The 20,061-nt window shown below is 36.3% G+C and overlaps 2 protein-coding genes across 5 annotated transcripts; both read left to right on the top strand.

The window, feature by feature from the left end:
- Positions 1–1,517: 1,517 nt before the first annotated feature.
- Positions 1,518–8,241, top strand: LOC110911930 (eukaryotic translation initiation factor 2A). The gene is made up of 14 exons (XM_022156590.2): positions 1,518–1,674; positions 1,798–1,845; positions 1,991–2,345; positions 2,432–2,618; positions 3,465–3,699; positions 3,777–3,845; positions 3,968–4,069; positions 4,214–4,254; positions 5,942–6,075; positions 6,880–6,943; positions 7,006–7,099; positions 7,597–7,691; positions 7,787–7,815; positions 7,942–8,241. Exons 2-14 carry the CDS (start codon positions 1,806–1,808, stop codon positions 8,039–8,041), a joined length of 1,545 nt encoding a protein of 514 aa, XP_022012282.1. The 5' UTR covers positions 1,518–1,674; positions 1,798–1,805; the 3' UTR covers positions 8,042–8,241.
- A 3,548-nt stretch (positions 8,242–11,789) lies between these two features.
- On the top strand, positions 11,790–19,490 carry LOC110911928 (putative E3 ubiquitin-protein ligase RING1a). 4 transcript variants are annotated; one of them, XM_022156587.1, is made up of 10 exons: positions 11,790–12,029; positions 12,148–12,202; positions 13,941–13,999; positions 14,646–14,727; positions 14,807–14,927; positions 15,017–15,058; positions 16,789–17,328; positions 17,844–17,951; positions 18,031–18,237; positions 19,145–19,490. In XM_022156587.1, the coding sequence occupies exons 1-10, from the start codon at positions 11,906–11,908 to the stop codon at positions 19,175–19,177; spliced, it is 1,371 nt and encodes a 456-aa protein (XP_022012279.1). In that variant the 5' UTR covers positions 11,790–11,905; the 3' UTR covers positions 19,178–19,490. The 4 variants fall into 4 exon arrangements, with proteins under 4 accessions (XP_022012279.1, XP_035839777.1, XP_022012281.1 ...); XM_035983884.1 differs by having other exon boundaries at positions 11,801–12,029; positions 12,151–12,202; positions 16,801–17,328; XM_022156589.2 differs by having other exon boundaries at positions 11,801–12,029; positions 16,801–17,328.
- Positions 19,491–20,061: the final 571 nt, after the last annotated feature.

Below are 20,061 nucleotides of genomic sequence, written 5' to 3'. Positions count from 1 at the left end.
CACCGCAACCATTCCAGCGACCAGCTTAACGCCTCATCACCACCACTTCGACCATCGGAACCAGAACCCCCCTCACCACCACTTCGACCCATGAAACCCTTCCTTAGATCTGAAACCCTTGTAGATCTCAACCTTTGATTTGATTTGGGCAAAATTTCCGGGAGTAGATTCTTGAAATCTGTTAGATCCCTTCGTCTAATCAAATCCTCTGTGTGGCTGTTTGAAGTGCTCTGTTGCTACCGGCGTCTAAGCTTCTAATTCTGGTGACACAATTGCAGTTGTAAAATTAAACAAATGCTCAGTTTCACTGGCATAATTGTTATCGTTAATCGACTTTTATGGATTTCATTTGTCTTCTTACAACACATTCTCGTGCACACATTCAGTTGAGCATTCCTTTCTTTATATAAAAATCAAGTACTTATATTAATTTTATTGGAGTTGTTATGTTATGCAAATTTTAGTGCTTATTGTAACTTGTTTGATGATGAATTTATTGTAACTTTTGGTGTGTTGAAATTGACATATGAATGAGATTCTTTATTTGTTTGGAACGGAACCCCAAATTCAATGATAACATATTTGTTGAATAATGAAAGAAACTATAATTGAAATGAAGCTGGTTTGGTTATTTATAGTGTTGGATTTGATGGTTGAAGCTAGTTCAACATCAATTCTGTATGCAGTTCAATAAGGTGGTTAAATGTTATCAGATCTTGCAACGGATGGTGACGGAGGCGGCTTCAGGTGGTGCGGTGCAATAGCCAATAGGGGTGGTGGTGGAACACCGAAATGTAGAGAGAGAGAGATGGAGTCTGAGTTTGAGATAGGGGTTTTATAAAGGGGAGAAGAAGGTGTGAAAAGACACAAATGCCCTCACATGAGATGCACATGAGCAGTCTTAACTTGAAATTTTAACTGGGTTAGTGCTAAAGGACGCAGAGTGTAATGGGTTTGCCAAATAAAGGACTGTGACTGTAATTATTAAAGTTAAAGGGCACCCATTCCAATCTGATGCAAACATAAAGGACGGAAAGTGTAATTTACCCAATTTACTATTATACCCTCCTAGTGTCTTAAAAACTTGAACTCCTTACAATTTTACCCTCTCAAAACAAACTTTTATTATTTGTACATAACTACATATTGCTTTAAGAGTTGGACACGATGTAAAATTACATGTCTGTACATCACATTTGCTTTATATAGTTTTATAAATATAGATTATATAAACAAAATACCTTTAAAATTACAAACTAACCTATATGATACATAGACGAGACCTTTACTACATCTATATATGCTCATACAAGACTTATACCACACCTATACTATACTACATTGTACATGATATTTTTAAAAAAATTTAAGAAGTTTTTATTTAAAAAATAAATATTTTTTAGAAAACTTTGTTTAAACCATAAACAGATGTATAAAAAATTTGTAAAGAAAAAAACCCTCAACTAATACGATCGTATAGGTCCAATCAAATAGACAAAATCTGACACATCAATTGAAAAAGCGGCCCGTATAAGCCCTATGCAATTTGAAGGAGTCGATTCAAGGATTTAGGTGTCTGCCAATAATAATACGCCCCTTTTGCAAATCAATCAACCCAAGCTTAAACCCTACCCCTCGGTTCAGAAACTCTTCTTCCTGCCATATCTATCTCCGGTAAGATTCACTACAGTTTCTTCTATCTGCAATCAGTCATATTCACTTAGGTTCATCTACGATTCTGAATCCTTTCACAGTTCCTTCTATCTGATTAGGTTTAATTTCATCGATTTTGTGCAGGGCCTGTAATGTCAGTTGCAGATTCATCACCCCCATTGGAGATCTTAGGTATGCTAGTTCAATTACTTTTATTAGGTTTTCATATATGTTACATGTTTTCTATGCGTATTTCATCTCTACTGCACAAAAAAGATTATTATTTTTTGCTTAGGATTCTAACATGTGTTAAATTAAATCATTGTTGTGCTTTCAGTTAGAGAACCAGGGGGTTTCGTTATATGGAACGGACCGCCTTTCACTAACAATCAGCCGAGTATCAAGCTCGATAAAGTACCCTGCACGAGTGCTAAGTTCAGTGACGATGGATCCAAACTAATGGTCATAAAGTCCGAGTCTGCAATTAGCATCTACGATTGCAAAACCTTGAAAGAAACAAGATCTTTTGAGTCCCCCAACATTCTCGCTGCTGCATTGTCTCCGTGTGGAACGTATCTTCAAACGTTTCAGAAAGCATCGTCACCACAAGAAAAGAACGTCACGTTATGGAAGACCGAGACCGGGGAGTCTGTTTACGCGCTGTCTCAGAAGAACATGACTAAGGCAACATGGTATAAGTTTACGGTTCTCGTAATCTCGTTTGAGTTTTTAAGTTGCGAGAAATTTTGTTTCTGATCGACTTGTTATTATGCTTTAGGCCGACGATCAGATTTAGCGCTGATGAAGCGGTTGCTTCTCGTATGGCAACAAATGAGCTTCAGTTCTTTGATGTTGCTGATTTTTCAAAAGGCGTTGTGCACAAGATTAGAGTTCCCGGAGTAGCTTCCGCTGAGCTTTCTAACAACCCTGGATCCCATGTGGCTGCGTTTGTTCCAGAATCCAAGGTTTGTAAATTGTAACTAGCAGCATTGTATGTAGGGCTGCAACTGAACATTCGGCGAACAGTCGGTGAACCGTTCGGCGGGAAATTTGTTTGTGTTAGTTCGTTTAATAAATGAACGAACACGAACAAGAAATTCTGTTCGTTTAGATAAATGAATGAACATGAACAGAGGCCGCGTTCGTTCATCTATGTTCGTGAGCGTTCGGTAACGTGTTCGTTTGTTTAATAAATGAACGAACACAAACAAGAAATTTAGTTTGTTTAGTTAAATGAACGAACATGAATAGGGGCCGTGTTCGTTCATTTATGTTCGTGAGTGTTCGGTAACGTGTTCGTTTATGTTCGTTTGTGTTCATTCGTTTAATAAATGAACGAAGAGGAACAAGAAATTTCGTTCGTTTAGTTAATCGAACAAACATGAACAGGGGTCGTAATCGTTCATTTATGTTCGTGAACGTTTAGTAACGTGTTTGCTTATGTTCGTTTGTGTTCGATAGCTCATTGGTGTTTTCAGTTTTTATATTTTATTTAAATATTTCAAAATTCCGACAAATAAAATATTTATCAAGTATCAGTGTATTATATCTTTTATTCATGAACGCTTGTTTGTTTTCATTTGTGTTCATGGACATTAGTTTGTGTTCATTTGTGTTCATGAACGTATGTTTGCGTTCGTTACCTTAAATCAACAAACGAACACGTTCATTTCCCTAACGAACTAACACGAACAGAAAATTTTGTTCGGTAAGTGTTCATGAACAGTTCGCTCAGTTCGTTTGCAGCCCTAATTGTATAACATGAGGGCTATGTTCTTGATATATTAAACCACAAATACGTTGATCTGCAGGGAATGCCGGGTAGCGTTCAGATATACGCGTGTGCACCCGATTCCTCGAGTGAACCAATCGCGCGGAGAAGTTTCTTTAGGTGCTCATCGGTGCAGCAACATTGGAACAACGGTTCTACGGGGCTTCTGGTTGTGGCGCAGGCGGATGTCGATAAAACTAACCAGAGTTACTACGGAGAAACGAAGTTGTATTACTTAACATTGGATGGCACTCACGATGGGCTTGTATCCTTACGTAAGTTTGTTTCCCTTATAGATCGGAAAATAATTTGTTATTATAAGTTGTTGATAGACGATTACGAATTTTTGCAGGTAAAGAAGGGCCTGTACACGATGTTCAGTGGTCCTACTCCGGAAAAGAATTTGCAGTTGTTTATGGATGTATCCTTTTCGTTTATTTCAATATACTTGTGTAGTAATGTTAAAGAGGGTGTTGGATTTCAGTTTTGGTATCTTTTTATTATTTTTATATGCTATATTTTTGTTTACTTGACATACGATAGTTATGCCGGCAATGGCAACAATTTTTGACAAGAAGTGCAAGCCTCTTCTACAGCTTGGGGAAGGCCCGTACAATACGATTCGTTGGAACCCAAAGGGAAGGTGTATCCTTTACGATATAGTTTGTTGATTACTTTATGCATGCTAAAATGATTTTAAAAAAACTTTTATAACGAGGAAGTGATCTCTCGGTACTGATGGTGCTAATTGGGTTGAGAGTGTTTTGGCCTTAATCGTTTTTTCTGCAGTTATATTAGTGGCAGGCTATGGAAACCTACCAGGTGAAATGGTATGTCTACAAATGCATGCTCAACAATGGCTATTTTTTTTTGGTTGAAAATGGTTTTTATTATATATTTCAACTAGTGTCAACGCTACACCAGCGACCTTCATCATCGGAAACTCGACTAAAAGGATAAAAGTGGTCGTTTCGGGTTTAAATTGGAGCGTAACACATATAAATATAAATATTAGAGCAAAGTATACAGATGGTCCCTATGGTTTACCAAAACTTTGGATTTGGTCCGTAACTTTTCAAAAGTACACAGATGGTCCCTATGGTTTGCAAAACGCATTTAGTCCCCATTTTTTTTCAAAAAGTACATGAATCGTCCCCCTGGCTTGCACTTTGTAACGCATTTAGTCCCTAACTTGGACATGCTAAAACCTTTAGATTTGTTGGTTGTGGACTAAGGGGCTGTTTGGTAGCCTCTTAATGACCATTCAGATGCTACCTTTTAATGGTTTAAAATCTCTGAATGAATAAGAGGTAACCTCAAGTCTGAATTAGGGATGAGCATATCGGTATCCGATACCGAACCGATACCGATACCGCCTAATACCGATCCCGAATTTCACCTAAACTAGGTACCGATACCGATACCGAAACATGTCGGTTAGGTATCGGTACGGTACGGTATCGGTATTATACCGTATTTTGAGGGTCGGTATCGGTATAATACCGATACCGTACCGATACCGAAAACGCCAAAAAGTGGATACCGATCGGGATCGGTACGGGACCGGTATGGGATCGGTATTCGGTGGCATATGCTCATCCCTAGTCTGAATGGTTAAGAGGTAACCTCTGAATGGCAAATCATCACATGTCACATTCTTCTACCTTCTCATTAGTAAAATTCTTAATGGTTCCATTAAGAGGTAGCCTCTTAATGACCATTCAGAGGCTACCAAACAGCCCCTAATTGTGTTACAAAGTGCAAACCACATGGACCATCCGTGTACTTTACTCGAAAAATAATATTTAACCACATATCTTCGTCCAATTTAAAGGGAAAAAACTAAAAGTTGAGGGTCTAAATAATTTAATAAAAAGACTTATTAAAACAAAGTCTAAATAATGAAAATTAAAAGCAAAAATCTTATTATAGTTGAGGGGCTAAACATGTCATTACCAAAGTTGAGGGGCTAAAGGAGAATGAAAAAAATAAGAAAATATAAACAATGCAAAAGTACAACCATTGAGGCGTAAGTAAGTTGGTAATCAATATATTATATAATTATGTAACGTAGTTGTGCAGTAAAAGTGAAAGTGCACTAATTTTAACGTTATTTTACTAATTTCGTGAAAATAACATTAAAGGAGGGGGATGGTTAATCATGCATCATGTGGTGGCGTTGATAGCCGAAAGACAAGGGAGTACATGCACTATTCGGCCTTTGTCTTAATTGCTGAGTGTTATGTGCCTTATGTCCAAGGCTTGATGCAAAACTACTATCGAGCCGGGGGTCTCACTGGAAGCAGCCTCTCTATTCCTATGGGGTAGAGGTAAGGCTGTCTACATCTTACCCTCCTCAGACCCTACGTTAGCTTTCCTATTGGTGGGATTTACTGAGTATGATGATGACGATGATGAGTTGTGCAGTAAAAGCATAGTAGCTATAGCAAGATGTAACACGGTATTCTATGATTCTTTTAGCACATATAACCAGTTAACTTATGGTCCAATTTTCAGGCATTCTGGGACTATGTCGAGAAAAAGCAACTTGGTACCACCAAAGCCGAATGGTCGGTGACAAGTGAATGGTCCCCCGATGGTCGTTACTTCATGACGGCCACAACAGCTCCGAGGCTACAGGTGGACAATGGGTATGTTGACTATGTTCCTGTTGACCTATATTCTTCAACTATAGAAAACCGTATATATTATAAAATTTAATGCAATATAGTAACAAATATTGGTGCTTTTCACTTTTCAGTTGGTAATAACGAATTGCAATTTGAAGTAAAAAAGAAAAGCAAATCTGGCTTTTATGTATAACTAGTAGGTTACCATCCATGCTCCGTAGCGGTTTTGAAACGTAGATCAAAATAAGCACATCTCGAGAGTTAAAGTTGTTTGATTTTTTTAGGTAAGGGGCTAAAGTTGTTTATTATTAAAGTTGAGGGGCTAAAGTTGTTTATTAAAGTTGAGGGGCTAAACATGGCCTTAATAAAGTTGAGGGGCTAAAGTTGTTTATTATTAAAGTTGAGGGGCTAAAGTTGTTTTAGTTAAGGGGATAAACATGTCATTGTTAAAGTTGTGGGGCTAAAGTTTTTAATTATTAAAGTTGAGGGGATAAAGTTGTTTTAGTTATGAGGCTAAACATGTCATTACCAAAGTTGAAGGGCTAAAGATGTCATTATTAAAGTTGAGGGGCTAAAGTTGGTTAATGCCAAAGTTGAGGGGCCAAAGTTGGTTGATGTGACAAAATAGCATATTTATAGCATATATAATCTCATGATGGAATAGCTAATACTTTATTTAGAGGTGTCAAAAGGGCGGATCGAACAGGTTTGGGCCGACCCAAAAACACATTTTATCCAATTTATTGAACTCTAAATATCTTGTGTGCTAAACATGATTGCGAAAACCATATTAGTACCAAATAATCTAACTCTTTATAAATGTAGGATCAAAATCTTCCATTACAATGGAAAATCATTATTCAAGAAGAAGTTCGATAAATTGTATCAGGTGACTTTTTTTCGGTATTCATACTCCATATACTTCCACTATTTTTCTAACTCGTCTCATAGGTGGATTGGAAAGCGGATTCACCCGATAAGTTCGGTGACATTGAAGAACTCATAAAGTCTGTTGGCTCATTAAAAGTCGAAAGCAAACCACAAGGTGCTGTATGCTTAGCCTTTTGTAAAAATCAGAGTAAAATGCCATTTTCGTCCCTGAGGTTTGGCCAGTTCTGCGACTTTTGTTCAAAGGTTTGTTTTTTCGCATCTGGATCCAAAAGGTTTATAATCTTGCCATTTTCATCTGGCTTGTTAACTCCATCCATTTTCTTCGTTAAATCAGGGGTATTTCCGTCTTTTTTGTTTACTTAAAGGGCAATTCGGTCTTTTCCGTTTTGTGTACAAGCATTTAGCGTAATGTACAAGTATTCAAAAGACTGAATTGCCCAGTTAACAAAAAAGACGAAAATACCCCTGACTTACCGAAGAAAAATGGATGGAGTTAACGAGCCGGATGAAAATGGAAAGATTTCAAATCTTTTGGATCCAGATGTGAAAAAACAAACGTGTAGACGAAAGTCGCAAAACTGGCCAAACCTCAGGGACGAAAATGGCATTTTACTCTAGTTATAAAATTAACGTTATATTGTTACTATCCAGGACAAGGATCTAAACCTGTTAATCCCCCCGTTCAGAAGAAACCCGCTGCGTATCAACCGCCTCATGCAAAGGCTAAAGCGGCCAAGGAGGCAGAGGTGCAATAAATATATTTTTTAAATATTTAGAAATTAATATTATAGTCGTATGATTTAATGGTTTCGATTCATTTTCTTTTGAATGGTTAATGTAGCTCTTTGGAGGAAGCCCTTCGGCTTCAGTGTAAGTACTCTTGGTCTCTTACATTTACATTCTATTTTCATCATACAAACAGGCAAAATATAGATTTGTCTCCATTTATTATTAAATTTCTAACCAATTTATTAAAATTCTTGTTTAAATTACCAGAGAAATGAGCAAGAACGCATTAAAAAACAAGAAAAAGAGGGAAAAACAGAAGGAGAAGAAGGCTGCTGAAGCGGGTTCTGCTGCTAACGGAGCAGATTAAAAATACGATTGAGGTTCATGACAATGTGGTGTTTTTGTTATTTTCAACTGACCGAGTTTCGGTCTCCACTCATACATGTCAACATGTAGTTATGTACCAATAGATTTATATGATAAACTCTTGTTATTTATGTTTGGAGATTATTGCAGCTAATTATTTATTAGAAGCGTGTCATCTAATTGACACTATAACGGTTTAAAGTTATGTCACAATACCGATTGTTCTTCTCATTCCAATGATGTAACATTCCACTAGTCTAGGTCATTTGTCGAATATCCTATCATACATTGCCGCGATGTACTATTTTCACTAGCATAGTTTTGATTTTCGCTCAAGACCCGCTTGGAAACACTTGGTTGCATCAATTGGTCCACTCTCCATTAACCTTGAGAAGACGATCGAATAGACACCAAGAATGAAAGAGTGATTGTCCATAATATGTGTCAGAGAGAGAGTTTAGCATGAAAGTAAGTACATGTAACATGTTTTTTTTTGAAATGTAAACTTTATTAAACAACAGCCGACCCAAACCGGGTCGAAAAAAACAACAGCAAGCAATTACATGAAATCAAAAGAGACCCAATCTCTCCATACAATATCTTTATTTTTCGATCTATTCGAGTACCACAGAAAACCTAACGACTTTACCTCACTAATGATTTTGTCGATCTTGATCGGAATACTAGAGAACACCCAATTGTTTCTCGCACGCCACAAACTCCAGCACACAATAACAACTATCCCATGAATAACTTCCTTTATCTTCTCCGAAACATTGATCAACTTAAACATATCAAGAAGGTCTTTGATCGAAAAGGCGAAAAAATTGGGGATTTTGCACCAAGCGCTCACCCCATTCCAAACGTTGGCCACGACAAAACAAGCATTGAACAAATGATCCGTTGACTCATCGGCTGAATTGCATACCGGACACGTCGATCCGCCGAGAAATACATTTCTTTTCCTTAAAGCAACACCCGTCGGAATCATTTCCATTTCCGATCTCCACGCGTGAATATTACACTTTTCAAGGACCCATTTGCACCACTCCATGATATACCTATTATTGATCTCCACGGCCGGGTACAGAAGATTTTTAACACTTTTAACAGAAAACATGCCTTCAGGATCACCGGCCCAGCTCCACTTGTTAGCACCGGTTGATAGCAGAACCGAATTAACCAACTGTCGAAGCCGCTGAAGTTCGTCAATGGCTGCCGGCTCAATAACAGGCGATTTCCAGCTCCAAACAAAAGATAAATCAGCATTTATACATTTGATTCGATCCGAGATTTTACATTTTTTCTCTGATTCCAAGCGAAACAGAACCGGATAAGTCTGCTTGAGCGGCTCACTGTTAACCCACGTGTCCAACCAAAACGAAATATCATTCCCGTTGCCAACTTCACCTTTTAAATAATTCCGAAGGGGAACACCATCCGCTTTAGTGTTAATGAAGACTTTCGCTATATTACTCCACTTAAAGATTTTTTAAACGGAATGCATTCCCACCCAACCCGACTGAAATGCAAAGCGTCAACATTTCTTTTCCAAAGATTATTATTCTCCGTTTTATACCGCCAACCCCATTTAGCCAAAAGAGCGATATTGATATCCATAAGCTTATTCAATCCTAAAACGTCGTCTTTCTTACGACAAGCAACCCGATCCCAAGCCACCTAGTGCATCTTCCTTTCCCCTTGCGCACCTCCCCAAAGAAACTTTTTAATCATAGCTTCCAAATCCGATATAACCTTCTTTGGAGCTTTATATAAAGAAAAATAATAATTTGGAAGACATTCCAAAACCGCTTTAATAATAACTACCCTTCCACCAATCGACAGAGATATAAAGCCAAATGTAACATGGGGTGTGACTTTAGTCTCTTCAGCCATGATTCCCGTCTCTTTGGATTCAACGATCTGGCTTACAGTTCATCGGCCTTGAATTCAGCATTATTCTCTCTCTTGATCTCAACTTTGGGAACTCACGTCGGGCTCAAAGATATCAAAACAAACCTGTATCAACGCCTGACTTGTATTTGTCACATACCATATGTACATTTTCCGGTATCACCTTTTCCACTCAATTACATAGTTCAAGATCTCTCTCTCTCTCTCTCTCTCTCTCTCTCTCTCTCTCTCTCTCTCTCTCTCTCTCTCTCTCTCTCTCTCTCTCTCTCTCTCTCTCTCTCTCTCTCTCTCTCTCTCTCTCTCTCTCTCTCTCTCTCTCTCTCTCTCTCTCTCTCTCTCTCTCTCTCTCTCTCTCTCTCTCTCTCTCTCTCTCTCTCTCTCTCTCTCTCTCTCTCTCTCTCTCTCTCTCTCTCTCTCTCTCTCTCTCTCTCTCTCTCTCTCTCTCTCTCTCTCTCTCTCTCTCTCTCTCTCTCTCTCTCTCTCTCTCTCTCTCTCTCTCTCTCTCTCTCTCTCTCTCTCTCTCTCTCTCTCTCTCTCTCTCTAGACAAGGTGATAGAACTCCTTGAGTCCTTGGTGATGGTTTCCGAAGAAAAGTGACAGTACATCACCTTGAAATCCTATTAATAACAGTATCAATTAACTCGTATTAAAAGAACAAGACAACCGTTCTCGTATTTAAAGTACAATATAGTTGTCTTTTACAAAAAAAATTCTAGACCAAAAAAATCATCTAACCATGCAATTGCAAAGATTTGAACTTACACCATTTTATAAAAATAAAACACTACAACACTAGACCACTAGATCATGAGTAAATAATTGTTAATATAAAGCTAACTAACATACTTTTGTGAATGTAGAGTAATATTATTATTTGGACACACCATCCCCGCTCCTCTTGGTCCTTCAGCTAAAAATCCTAAATATATTTAGTCAAAAATCTTTGTTTGTATTCATTTTATGCATGCATTTGTTATTTTATATTTAACTAGGTTCATTCCCTACGCTTCGCGGTAAATCAATCGATTGTTTTAGTTTGTTACGTTAACGAAATTAAGTTATACAATAACCAAAAGCAAAAGCCTTTTTTTATTTGTAAGTTGTTTATAATTAGCATAAAATAACATTTGGCATAACTGTTAATCAGACTCTTAACTTATATATACATATGTAAAGTATAATATGGCTGAAAAATAATACTTTAGACCGTTCGTAATATAGATATTATATATTCTTTAGTTACACATGAAGTCCTTTCATATCATTGATTTGTGATACGAAACAACTAACACAAATAGAAATCAAACAAATCTTAGGAACTAACGAAAACTACGATCCAAAAAATATATATTGCTTATTTTTGTCACAAATACATCTTTGATTTGAACGAAACTATGTCGTTTCAATCCGATCTTACTATCTCGAATGTGATTAATAATAAATCTATCCCATTATTATACAACCAACAATAATTTACTATCAAAAGTACCATAATAAACCATGGTCTCTGGTGGTGGCTACAGGATCTAAGTTTCACCTATGGTGGGTCCGTGCGAGTTTTTTTCTCCAGGTCTCAAGTTCGAGTCTAGGTAATAGGAGTTTGTTATTGTGGGGTTTAAATTATGGATCTATTGTGCGAGGGGTTCTCTAGCGCGGACCCGATTAAGACATCGTATATTAGATCAGACATTCGCGAATAATTCTTTTTTTTTTTAAATCATTCACGAATAATTCTCACCTTTAAAAATAAAATTACCATAATACCCTTGAAAAATGCGCACATGTCCCCCATTTATCAAGCTAACTCAAGGGCATAAATCGGAAAAACCTCTCTAAACTTGTAAATTGTAATAGTCAGCCGTACAACAACTCTCTCTCTCTCTCTCTCTCTCTCTCTCTCTCTCATCACCGTAACACCGTCGTGTAACTTCACCGGCGGCGAGTGGACTCAATGCCTGCTCAAAAGCGTTCAAACGATTCAGTCTACGAAGATGAAGAAGATGTTGAGCTGCAGCGTAACAATCAGAACGTTTCAGACGAATCTGAAAACGACGACGTAGAGCAAGATGAAGAAGGTTCGTTTACTTTTTACAACCGTTTTTGTTCTAATTGTTGTAGTTATACGTACGAATTACGTGATTTACTGCTTCACATTCGTGTTGATTACTTGATTTGTCGGTTATTTTCGATCAGCAGATTCGGAGAATGATGATGATAGCCCTTCCTCTAGTGGTAGCGACAAAGACGAGTATGTTTACAGTTCATTTATCTCTATTTTGACCTATAGATACAGATAAGTTGCCCTAGGTTTCTGCTTGCGTTTTTGTTTTGTTACGAGTTGCGATTTGTGATTGTTGATTTAGTGCGTTTTTGGTGATGTTTGTGTGGTTAGTTGTGGTGGAAGATCTGCATGCTTTTGAATTAGAGTTGTTGAATTCGTTAGGTGATCTACAGATAATCTGCCCTAGGTTTCTGCTTGCGTTTGTGTTTTGTCACGAGCAGCGAATTTTGGTTTTGATTAGTGTGTTTTTGGTGATGTTTTTGTGGTTAGTTGTGGTAGAAGGTATGCATGCTTTTTAATTAGAGTTAGAATTAGAATTCGTTTGGTGCTCACTTGTTGCTATACATACAGATAACTTGCCCTAGGTTTTTGCTTGCGTTTGTGTTTAGTTACGAGTTGTGAAGTTTGGTTTGATTAGTGTGTTTTGTTGATGTTTGTGTGATTAGTTGTGGTAGAAGATCTGCATGCTTTTTAATTAGAGTCATTGGATTCGTTAGGTGCTCATTTGTGGTATTAGCACTATGTAGATCTAGTAGTGTAGTAGTTGGATGCGGTAATGCGAAGGATAGATGCGATCTCAGATTTATATTTTGTTTCTGTAAATTTTCGTACCTTTGGTGCTTTTTGGCTGATGCAATTGGTTGGGATCCTGTTTTTGCAAATACTAGCTGGAGTTTAGAAGCTTTGATATGAAACTTGGTTGACTGAATGTAAATTACACTTTGGATCTGGAAGGTACTGAGTTACTGGGTCAAAACATAGTTTTCGGCAGAGGGAGGGTTAAGGGTTTGATTTTCGGGTGTGACTTGTGTTGAAAAAAAAATTCAGAAGAACAAAATACATAAGTAAATATAACATGGAAACCACTTTTCTCTGATATACATATAATCTGTGAATGTGGATTATACTTGTGATTCTTTCAAAGTATGACTAGTGCTACGTTATTAAATGAAGTAGAATTATAGTGGTTCGTAGGAGTCAGATACTAAAGTCATATACAGCACATGAGTGGTTGTTGGAAAGGAAATCTTTTTAGCCATATACAGCATATAGTGGTTCGTAGGAGTCAGATACTAAAGTCATATACAGATACCTTTGTCATTTAATTCTTTCACATAAACTGCTTATGTGACCTATATAATAATTGGTTGATGGAAAGTAAAGCTTCAACTTCTTTATGTCTGTGAGGAGTTAAGGCATATTATTACTTCATCCACATTTCATACCCTTTTGTAGGAACTAGGATGGCTATTTTCAACGATAACAAATGAAACTTATCTAACTATATTTGCTTAACTTTTACTGTTACATACTGTTAGTAATCAATAATATAAATCCACACTTTTTGTACCTACCACTCTCACGTTCTGCTCTCCTAGTTCATTTTTGTCCATGTATATTCTTCTTATTCTTTAAAAGTCTATTCTAAGCTGGTGAAACATTCTATAAAGGTGCACGTAATTTTATATTATTGGCTGTTGGTAATCAAATAACTTAGTTATGTAATTCCCTCCGTTATTGGTCACATTCATCTTTGACTTTTAGCAGAAAGTATTTTTCTTCGATATATGGGATGTGTATATGTCTACATGGATACGTGCTTGTTTATGACGTATGTTATTACCAATATGTATGACCAATAAAAGAATAGTAACGTCTTTCTAATAAATTTTTAGTTATTTATCTTATTTGTACTGTTTTGCAGGTTCGTTTATGTAAAACTGGCTGAAGTTCGCAAGGACGTCCAGTGCCCAATTTGTTTAGGTACTATTTCCAGTTTTTAGTTTCACTATAATATTATAATATTAATATTAATATTCTATCATGGGCGAGCATGGCTATATAATGAGATTGTTGGCCTAGATGATAATTGATATGTTAATTACTAAGAAAGCTAAATTATGAATATACAGTATGTTGTTAAGAGACATAAATTGGTCAAGGTTGTAACATATGTTCATCCCAAAAGACTATAAGAGGCATTCTATCACCTGATGCAATATTTGTTGCATTTAGGAACATACTTATTATCACATGACACAAAAAAAAGATGCATGATCAATCTAAAACATTTGAAGCCTTCCATTTGTACCATATGACATGTGATTGAGCCATATAAATCTTCTTAAGTAAGTTATTAGGAGCTGAAGTATTTTTGTTCACTTGGATATTTAAGTTAAAATCATAATTATATGCTGGTTTTTCAATTTATTCATGCCAAATAGCTAGATGGAATGACTTGAACGAACTTGAACTATTCTACAACATTGGTAACCGAATAAAACAACATTATTGATATAATAGCCGTTCAAAATATATGTCAAAATCACATTTGGAATAATTCGAACAGTTGAATGTTATGATATCTTTATAGAAATTTAAAACCTATTCATCATATTCTCATGGATAGGTATAATTCGGAAGACCAGAAAAGTTATGGAATGCCTTCACAGGTTTTGTCGAGAGTGCATAGACAAATCAATGAGGATGGGGTATGTATTAGAACATTCAGATGACATCACTCAACTTGCTCTTTATAATCTTTGACTTTGTTTGACCAATGTGCAACAGGAACAACGAATGCCCTGCTTGTCGTGCTCATTGTGCAAGCCGCCGTTCTTTGAGGGATGACCCAAATTTCGATGCCCTGATTGCATTGTTGTATCCTGACATTGATAAATACGAGGCTGAGGTACACTTTTACATATTCATCACTTGTTTTGATGTGTAATCATTTTTTCAACGTCACTGAACTGTTTATGCTTTGATGCCGAAACACAGGAATTGGCCTTTGCTGAGGAAGAAAAAGCTCGGAATAAACAGGTGAGCTCAATAGAAAGTTACTTTATTTCATTAATAGGTTTCGTACTTTCGTTTGTTTACATCTGCATGGAACTTAGCTTGGAAACATAACTTGTGTGCTGTGACTGTAAGACCCAATAGTATATGCTACCTCTATCCCATATGTGTTGTTCTTTTTTTACTATACACACAATCCTGATTCTTCCTTTGACTTACATGCACCATAATTTGTATAAACTATTCTTCATTGTTTTGAAATTGAAGAGCATGACGTATGTGTTGAGCATAAGCTGAAGTTAGAATACAAAAAAAGTCCACTAGATTAGCCTTATAGAAGATTTTAGATATTCTTAGGAAACATGAATGTTTATTCTCGATTAACCCCACCGGTTAATCGAGTTGAAAACTTGAACCCTAACCTGGACGCGTTTACCACGTGCCGACCTGTTTACAACCCATTTGGATGACTAGTGTCATTTATATTTATAACTCAAATGCAAAATGACAAAAGAAATTAGTCGAGAGTTCAAATGAGAAGGAATTAAAAATTAAGAATAAAAAGAATAAAGGATACAAAGGTAATTTGAATAAATCATTTAATGAGACTATTATTTATTTTTGTTATTCAAATTAATGAACTCTAATCATTTAATGAGCCTATCTTATAAAATAGTTGTGCACCTTACACAATAAAAACAATCCTGCACATGATCTTACATTTTCAACGTTTCCTACACCATTAAAACAATATTTTGGTGTAGGATACAGAACGTGTAGGACTCAAACACCTTTAAATAATTTTGCGACTCATAATAAAATATGTGTAGAACACAAAATTTTTATATAATGTTGTCACTTCTAATAAAATTTGTGTAGGAGCCAATACATTAATGATGGTGAAGGAGGAATTTATGGTTGCATTAATAAGACTTAGGTAACTCTTTAAAATATTTATTAATATTCTACATCAAAATGTCTATACTACCCTTAGTAATTAAAGCATTAATTAAAAGTGGACAAAAATAATATCTTGATTCACAACCATTGATAAAAAAAATATAGGGTCTAGATTAATTCATTTTTCTTCTTTTAAGAATATTCTTCTTAAATGAACCTCCCCCAAAGAAATTAATATAAGATATTAAGATCAAAATCAACTACATAAAGACAAAGGAACTGTTAGATTATAATATCTGAAGGCCAAAGGAAACTATTATAAGGTCAAAATGGGTGCTTCTAGTGTTACGGTTTTTTGATATTTAACTTTTCCAGTTGGTCACCCATCACCCAAACCCGCCTTGTTTATTAAACGAGTTAACCATGCCGACCTGTTTACTATGCAGTTATAGTGGTCCAAAATCAAATATCGGTCAAGGGCCGATATTTGAGGTATAGGTTATCGCGCTGAGATATCCGTAATTTTAGTATCATTTATATATATACATATATAAAACGTAAAACATATATAATATTAATAGTAATATCAAAAGTCAAAACTCAAAACTCAAAAGTGCTAATATTTGAAACATGATCTAATCGTAAGCCATGAAATATTCCTCCAAGTCCACATTAACCAAGGCGTCCAAAATAACGGTCAATATCGGTCAAATACCGCTGATAATATCGGAACCGATAGGCGATATTCCGGACCGATATTTTGTAGAGGGCTGATAACTGATATCCCACCAATATTAACTGCATAGCCTGTTTGTGAGCTGGTTCCACTTTTTTGAGTCTGGTATATTTTTGAGTTACATGGACAGATCCAAGCAGCCATTGCCCAAACTTCTCGTCGCCAGTTAGAAGCATTGGGAAAGAAACGCGCAACCGCTAAAGCTACAGCGACTGCTTTTATGAGGAGATCACAGTCAAGTGCACGTAATCTCAGAGGAAGGAGAAGAAAATCTGCCGAACCCCGAGATTCCGACAATGAGGTTGATGCTGATAATGATAATGGAGGCAATTACTCATCTTCTTCAGACGAGCCAGAGCCCTCTACAGAAGTCAAACCCAAACGATACAAGAGATGGGGGGCAGGACGCCCATCTTCATTGCCATCATCAAGTGGTGCAAATGGCGGGTGTGATGACAATGAAACAGATGGTTCTAGAAAAACGGTCGGTGCGTCTGTCGGGCTTGTTGGCAGCCCGGAAATTTTAGCCTGGGGTTGTGCTGGGATGAGGAGTCATACACGCCATGGTGGTCAAAGTAGTGGTGGTAAGAGTGCAAGGAATACCCACAATTCCAAGCTGATTCATCATTTCAAGAGGTTACCACAAAATGATGATGAGGTAAATACAGATTAACGGTGTTCAGAATTCGATTCGGATTCGAAAATTCAAAATTCTACTCAATTCGATTCGATTATCAAAAATTCAAATTCGAGTCCAGTAAATCGAATCGAATGCGAATTTATAATTTAAATTCAATTCGAAACTCGAATTCAAATTATACATATTTATTTATTATATTTATATAAAATACATACATATAACTTTAATTTGGGCTATAGTATAAATAATCAAAAAAATTGATCTAAGTCCTAAAATAGCCCATTACCAGGCTCAAATAGCCCATAACATTTTAAATGAGTTTGAATCAAAACGAATATATTCGAATTCGATTAGAACTCCAATTTTTAATCGAATTCGAATCGAATTGACCAGTTTTTAATCGAATTCGAATTCAAGCAAAAAATAATTTATTTGAAAAGTTCGATTCGAGGAACTTGAAATTTCGTTATTATATTCTATTGTGATGAATTCTTTTCTAAGTTAGCCTTTCATGATTATATTCTATTGTCCAGATGAATATCTCTCTCAAGCTTGTATCCCTGGATGAGCAAAATATACCCAATTTGCGTAATTTATATATTTGCTGCAAACCAACCATGCCAACTACAAATGTATGCCAGGTAAGAATATATTTTTTATTATTTGTTAATCTTTAATTTCCTTTTAACTGGTAACTAATATTGGTCTGGTGATGATCAGTATGTTGCTAATGAGAATGGGTTGCGAGCCGATGAGATTGAGCTGTTGCTAGTGAAGGGTGGCTGTTTTGATGCTGATTCTTCAAGTGTTTCACCCGATGAACAATCTGAACCAGTTGTTATCAATCCTTTGAAAGATGAGTTGCGGCTGTTGGACGGGCATCAAATCATGTCAGATGTCGCCAAACTTTCCAATCAGAACAATCTGGTACGCTCTCTTTACCAAATATAAGTGTACACACACACACACGCAAACTCAGGTGTCGACTGGGGGTGAAAAAGGGGTGTAAACGAGCCGCTAGTGAGCTAATTCAGATTGGATTGCTAAAAGCTAACAACAAGCTCAAGCCTAAATGGAAGCTCATTTAGGTAAATGCGCCTGAGCTTCCTATACCAAGCTTGATTAGTCTTGCAATTCTAAACGAGCGATCCTATAATTTATAAAATATTTTTAGAGTAAAGTACACAGATTGTCCCTGTGGTTTACCGTTTACATAAATTTGGATTTGGTCCCTAGCTTTTCACGAGGAAAACAGATGATCCCTGTGGTTTGCACTTTGTAACGCATTTAGTCCCTAGCCAACACATCTAAAGGCTTTAGCATGTCCAAGTTAGGGACTAAATGTGTTATAAAGGGCAAACCACAGGGACCATCTGTGTACTTTCGGAAAGCTAGGGACCAAATCCAAAATTTTGGTAAACTACAAGGACCATCCGTGTACCTTACTCTATTTTGTTAGTTTAAATAAATAAAAGATTTTTGGAGTCGGGGGTCCAGTGGGAGCAGCCTCCATCTCTCGGGATAGAAATAAGGTTTGCCCCCATTACACCCCAGTAACTCTGCTATGAGTGGGATTATACTGGTTACGTTTGTTTACTTGTTTGTAAACCAACCAAACTCAAGCTTGAGAAATTACACATGAGCATAGCTCGAGCTTTGAATATAGAGCTTAAGCTCGGCACGTTTATACCCGATATGGTGAACCAAGGTTTGTGGGTGGTCATTAAACCATTCACCTAAAAAGAAAAGTGTCGGTTCAAGTTAGCAGTCTCCTTATAAACCGTTCGACAGTTAAACATCCGGGGGTTTTCTAACCTAGTGTTTTGTTTCCCAGACTATAGCTTACAGGAAGAAGTCCCTTAACTGATTGTTTACCACGAACTTACTGAGTCGAACCCGGGAAGAAGTGTATGGCATGTGAGAGAAGATTAGCTGCTTAATTGATGTTTAGCCCTTTGTGTTTTACGATATTTATGTTAAAAAAACACACACGCACTAGAGTAATTAGGGAACTAAAGAAAATGGAGAACAAGAAAAACAATCTCAGCCCTCTAAATTTTAATCCGACGGTTCCCTTGAAGTTAAGTTTATCAAACGAAATTCCAGGGAAAAAAGGTAACATGAAAGCAAGGATTTCAAGTTAACCAATAAGAGGTTTAATTTGTGCCTTGTTACTGACAGAGAGATGTTCGTTAGTTCGGTTTTTGGTTTCTTCGGTTTGAATATGTATTACGTCAAAACTGAAAACAGAATTTAATTGAATTCAGGCAGTTTAAAACCAAAACGAATAAGGGTTGGATTAAATAAGATTGGGTTACATTACAATAGTAATAAGATAGGGCTAAATGACAAAAGTAAAATAACTATTATTTGTGACCGAATTCCAGATCATGGAACCAATATTTGAATATCCTAATTTGTTAATGGTAAAAAAAGATAATAAAATCTTTCTATACTAATAAACAAAAATCCTTTTTAGACACGTGTGTTCTCACCCTTATTTTTTTATTTATCTCTTTTATTAAAAAATAATAATAATATTAAACATCAATTTAACTAAATCTATTTATCTCTTTTGTTTAATTGATTTCTTTTTTAACTCTAAAGTTTCAATCTTTGGTATTTTAACTCCTTTGATTAATTTGATTTTTCACTTCTAATTCAAAAGTTTTCATCTTTTGCAATTTAACCCATTTAATTCTTTTTACTTTCAATCCAAAACTTTTCTTCTTTTGCAATTTAATCTCAACA

This window comes from Helianthus annuus, chromosome 15 (assembly GCF_002127325.2).
Source record: "Helianthus annuus cultivar XRQ/B chromosome 15, HanXRQr2.0-SUNRISE, whole genome shotgun sequence".
NCBI lineage: Eukaryota > Viridiplantae > Streptophyta > Magnoliopsida > Asterales > Asteraceae > Helianthus > Helianthus annuus.
This window is presented reverse-complemented; position numbering and strand designations above follow the sequence as displayed.

Coding starts and splice junctions, on each gene's coding strand:
- LOC110911930 (XM_022156590.2), top strand. CDS start 1,806: ATGTCAGTTGCAGATTCATCACCCCCATTGGAGATCTTAG. Junction 1,846..1,990: donor ACCCCCATTGGAGATCTTAG/GTATGCTAGTTC, acceptor TTGTGCTTTCAG/TTAGAGAACCAGGGGGTTTC. Junction 2,346..2,431: donor AACATGACTAAGGCAACATG/GTATAAGTTTAC, acceptor ATTATGCTTTAG/GCCGACGATCAGATTTAGCG.
- LOC110911928 (XM_022156587.1), top strand. CDS start 11,906: ATGCCTGCTCAAAAGCGTTCAAACGATTCAGTCTACGAAGATGAAGAA. Junction 14,728..14,806: donor GACAAATCAATGAGGATGGG/GTATGTATTAGA, acceptor AATGTGCAACAG/GAACAACGAATGCCCTGCTT. Junction 17,952..18,030: donor CAACTACAAATGTATGCCAG/GTAAGAATATAT, acceptor GGTGATGATCAG/TATGTTGCTAATGAGAATGG.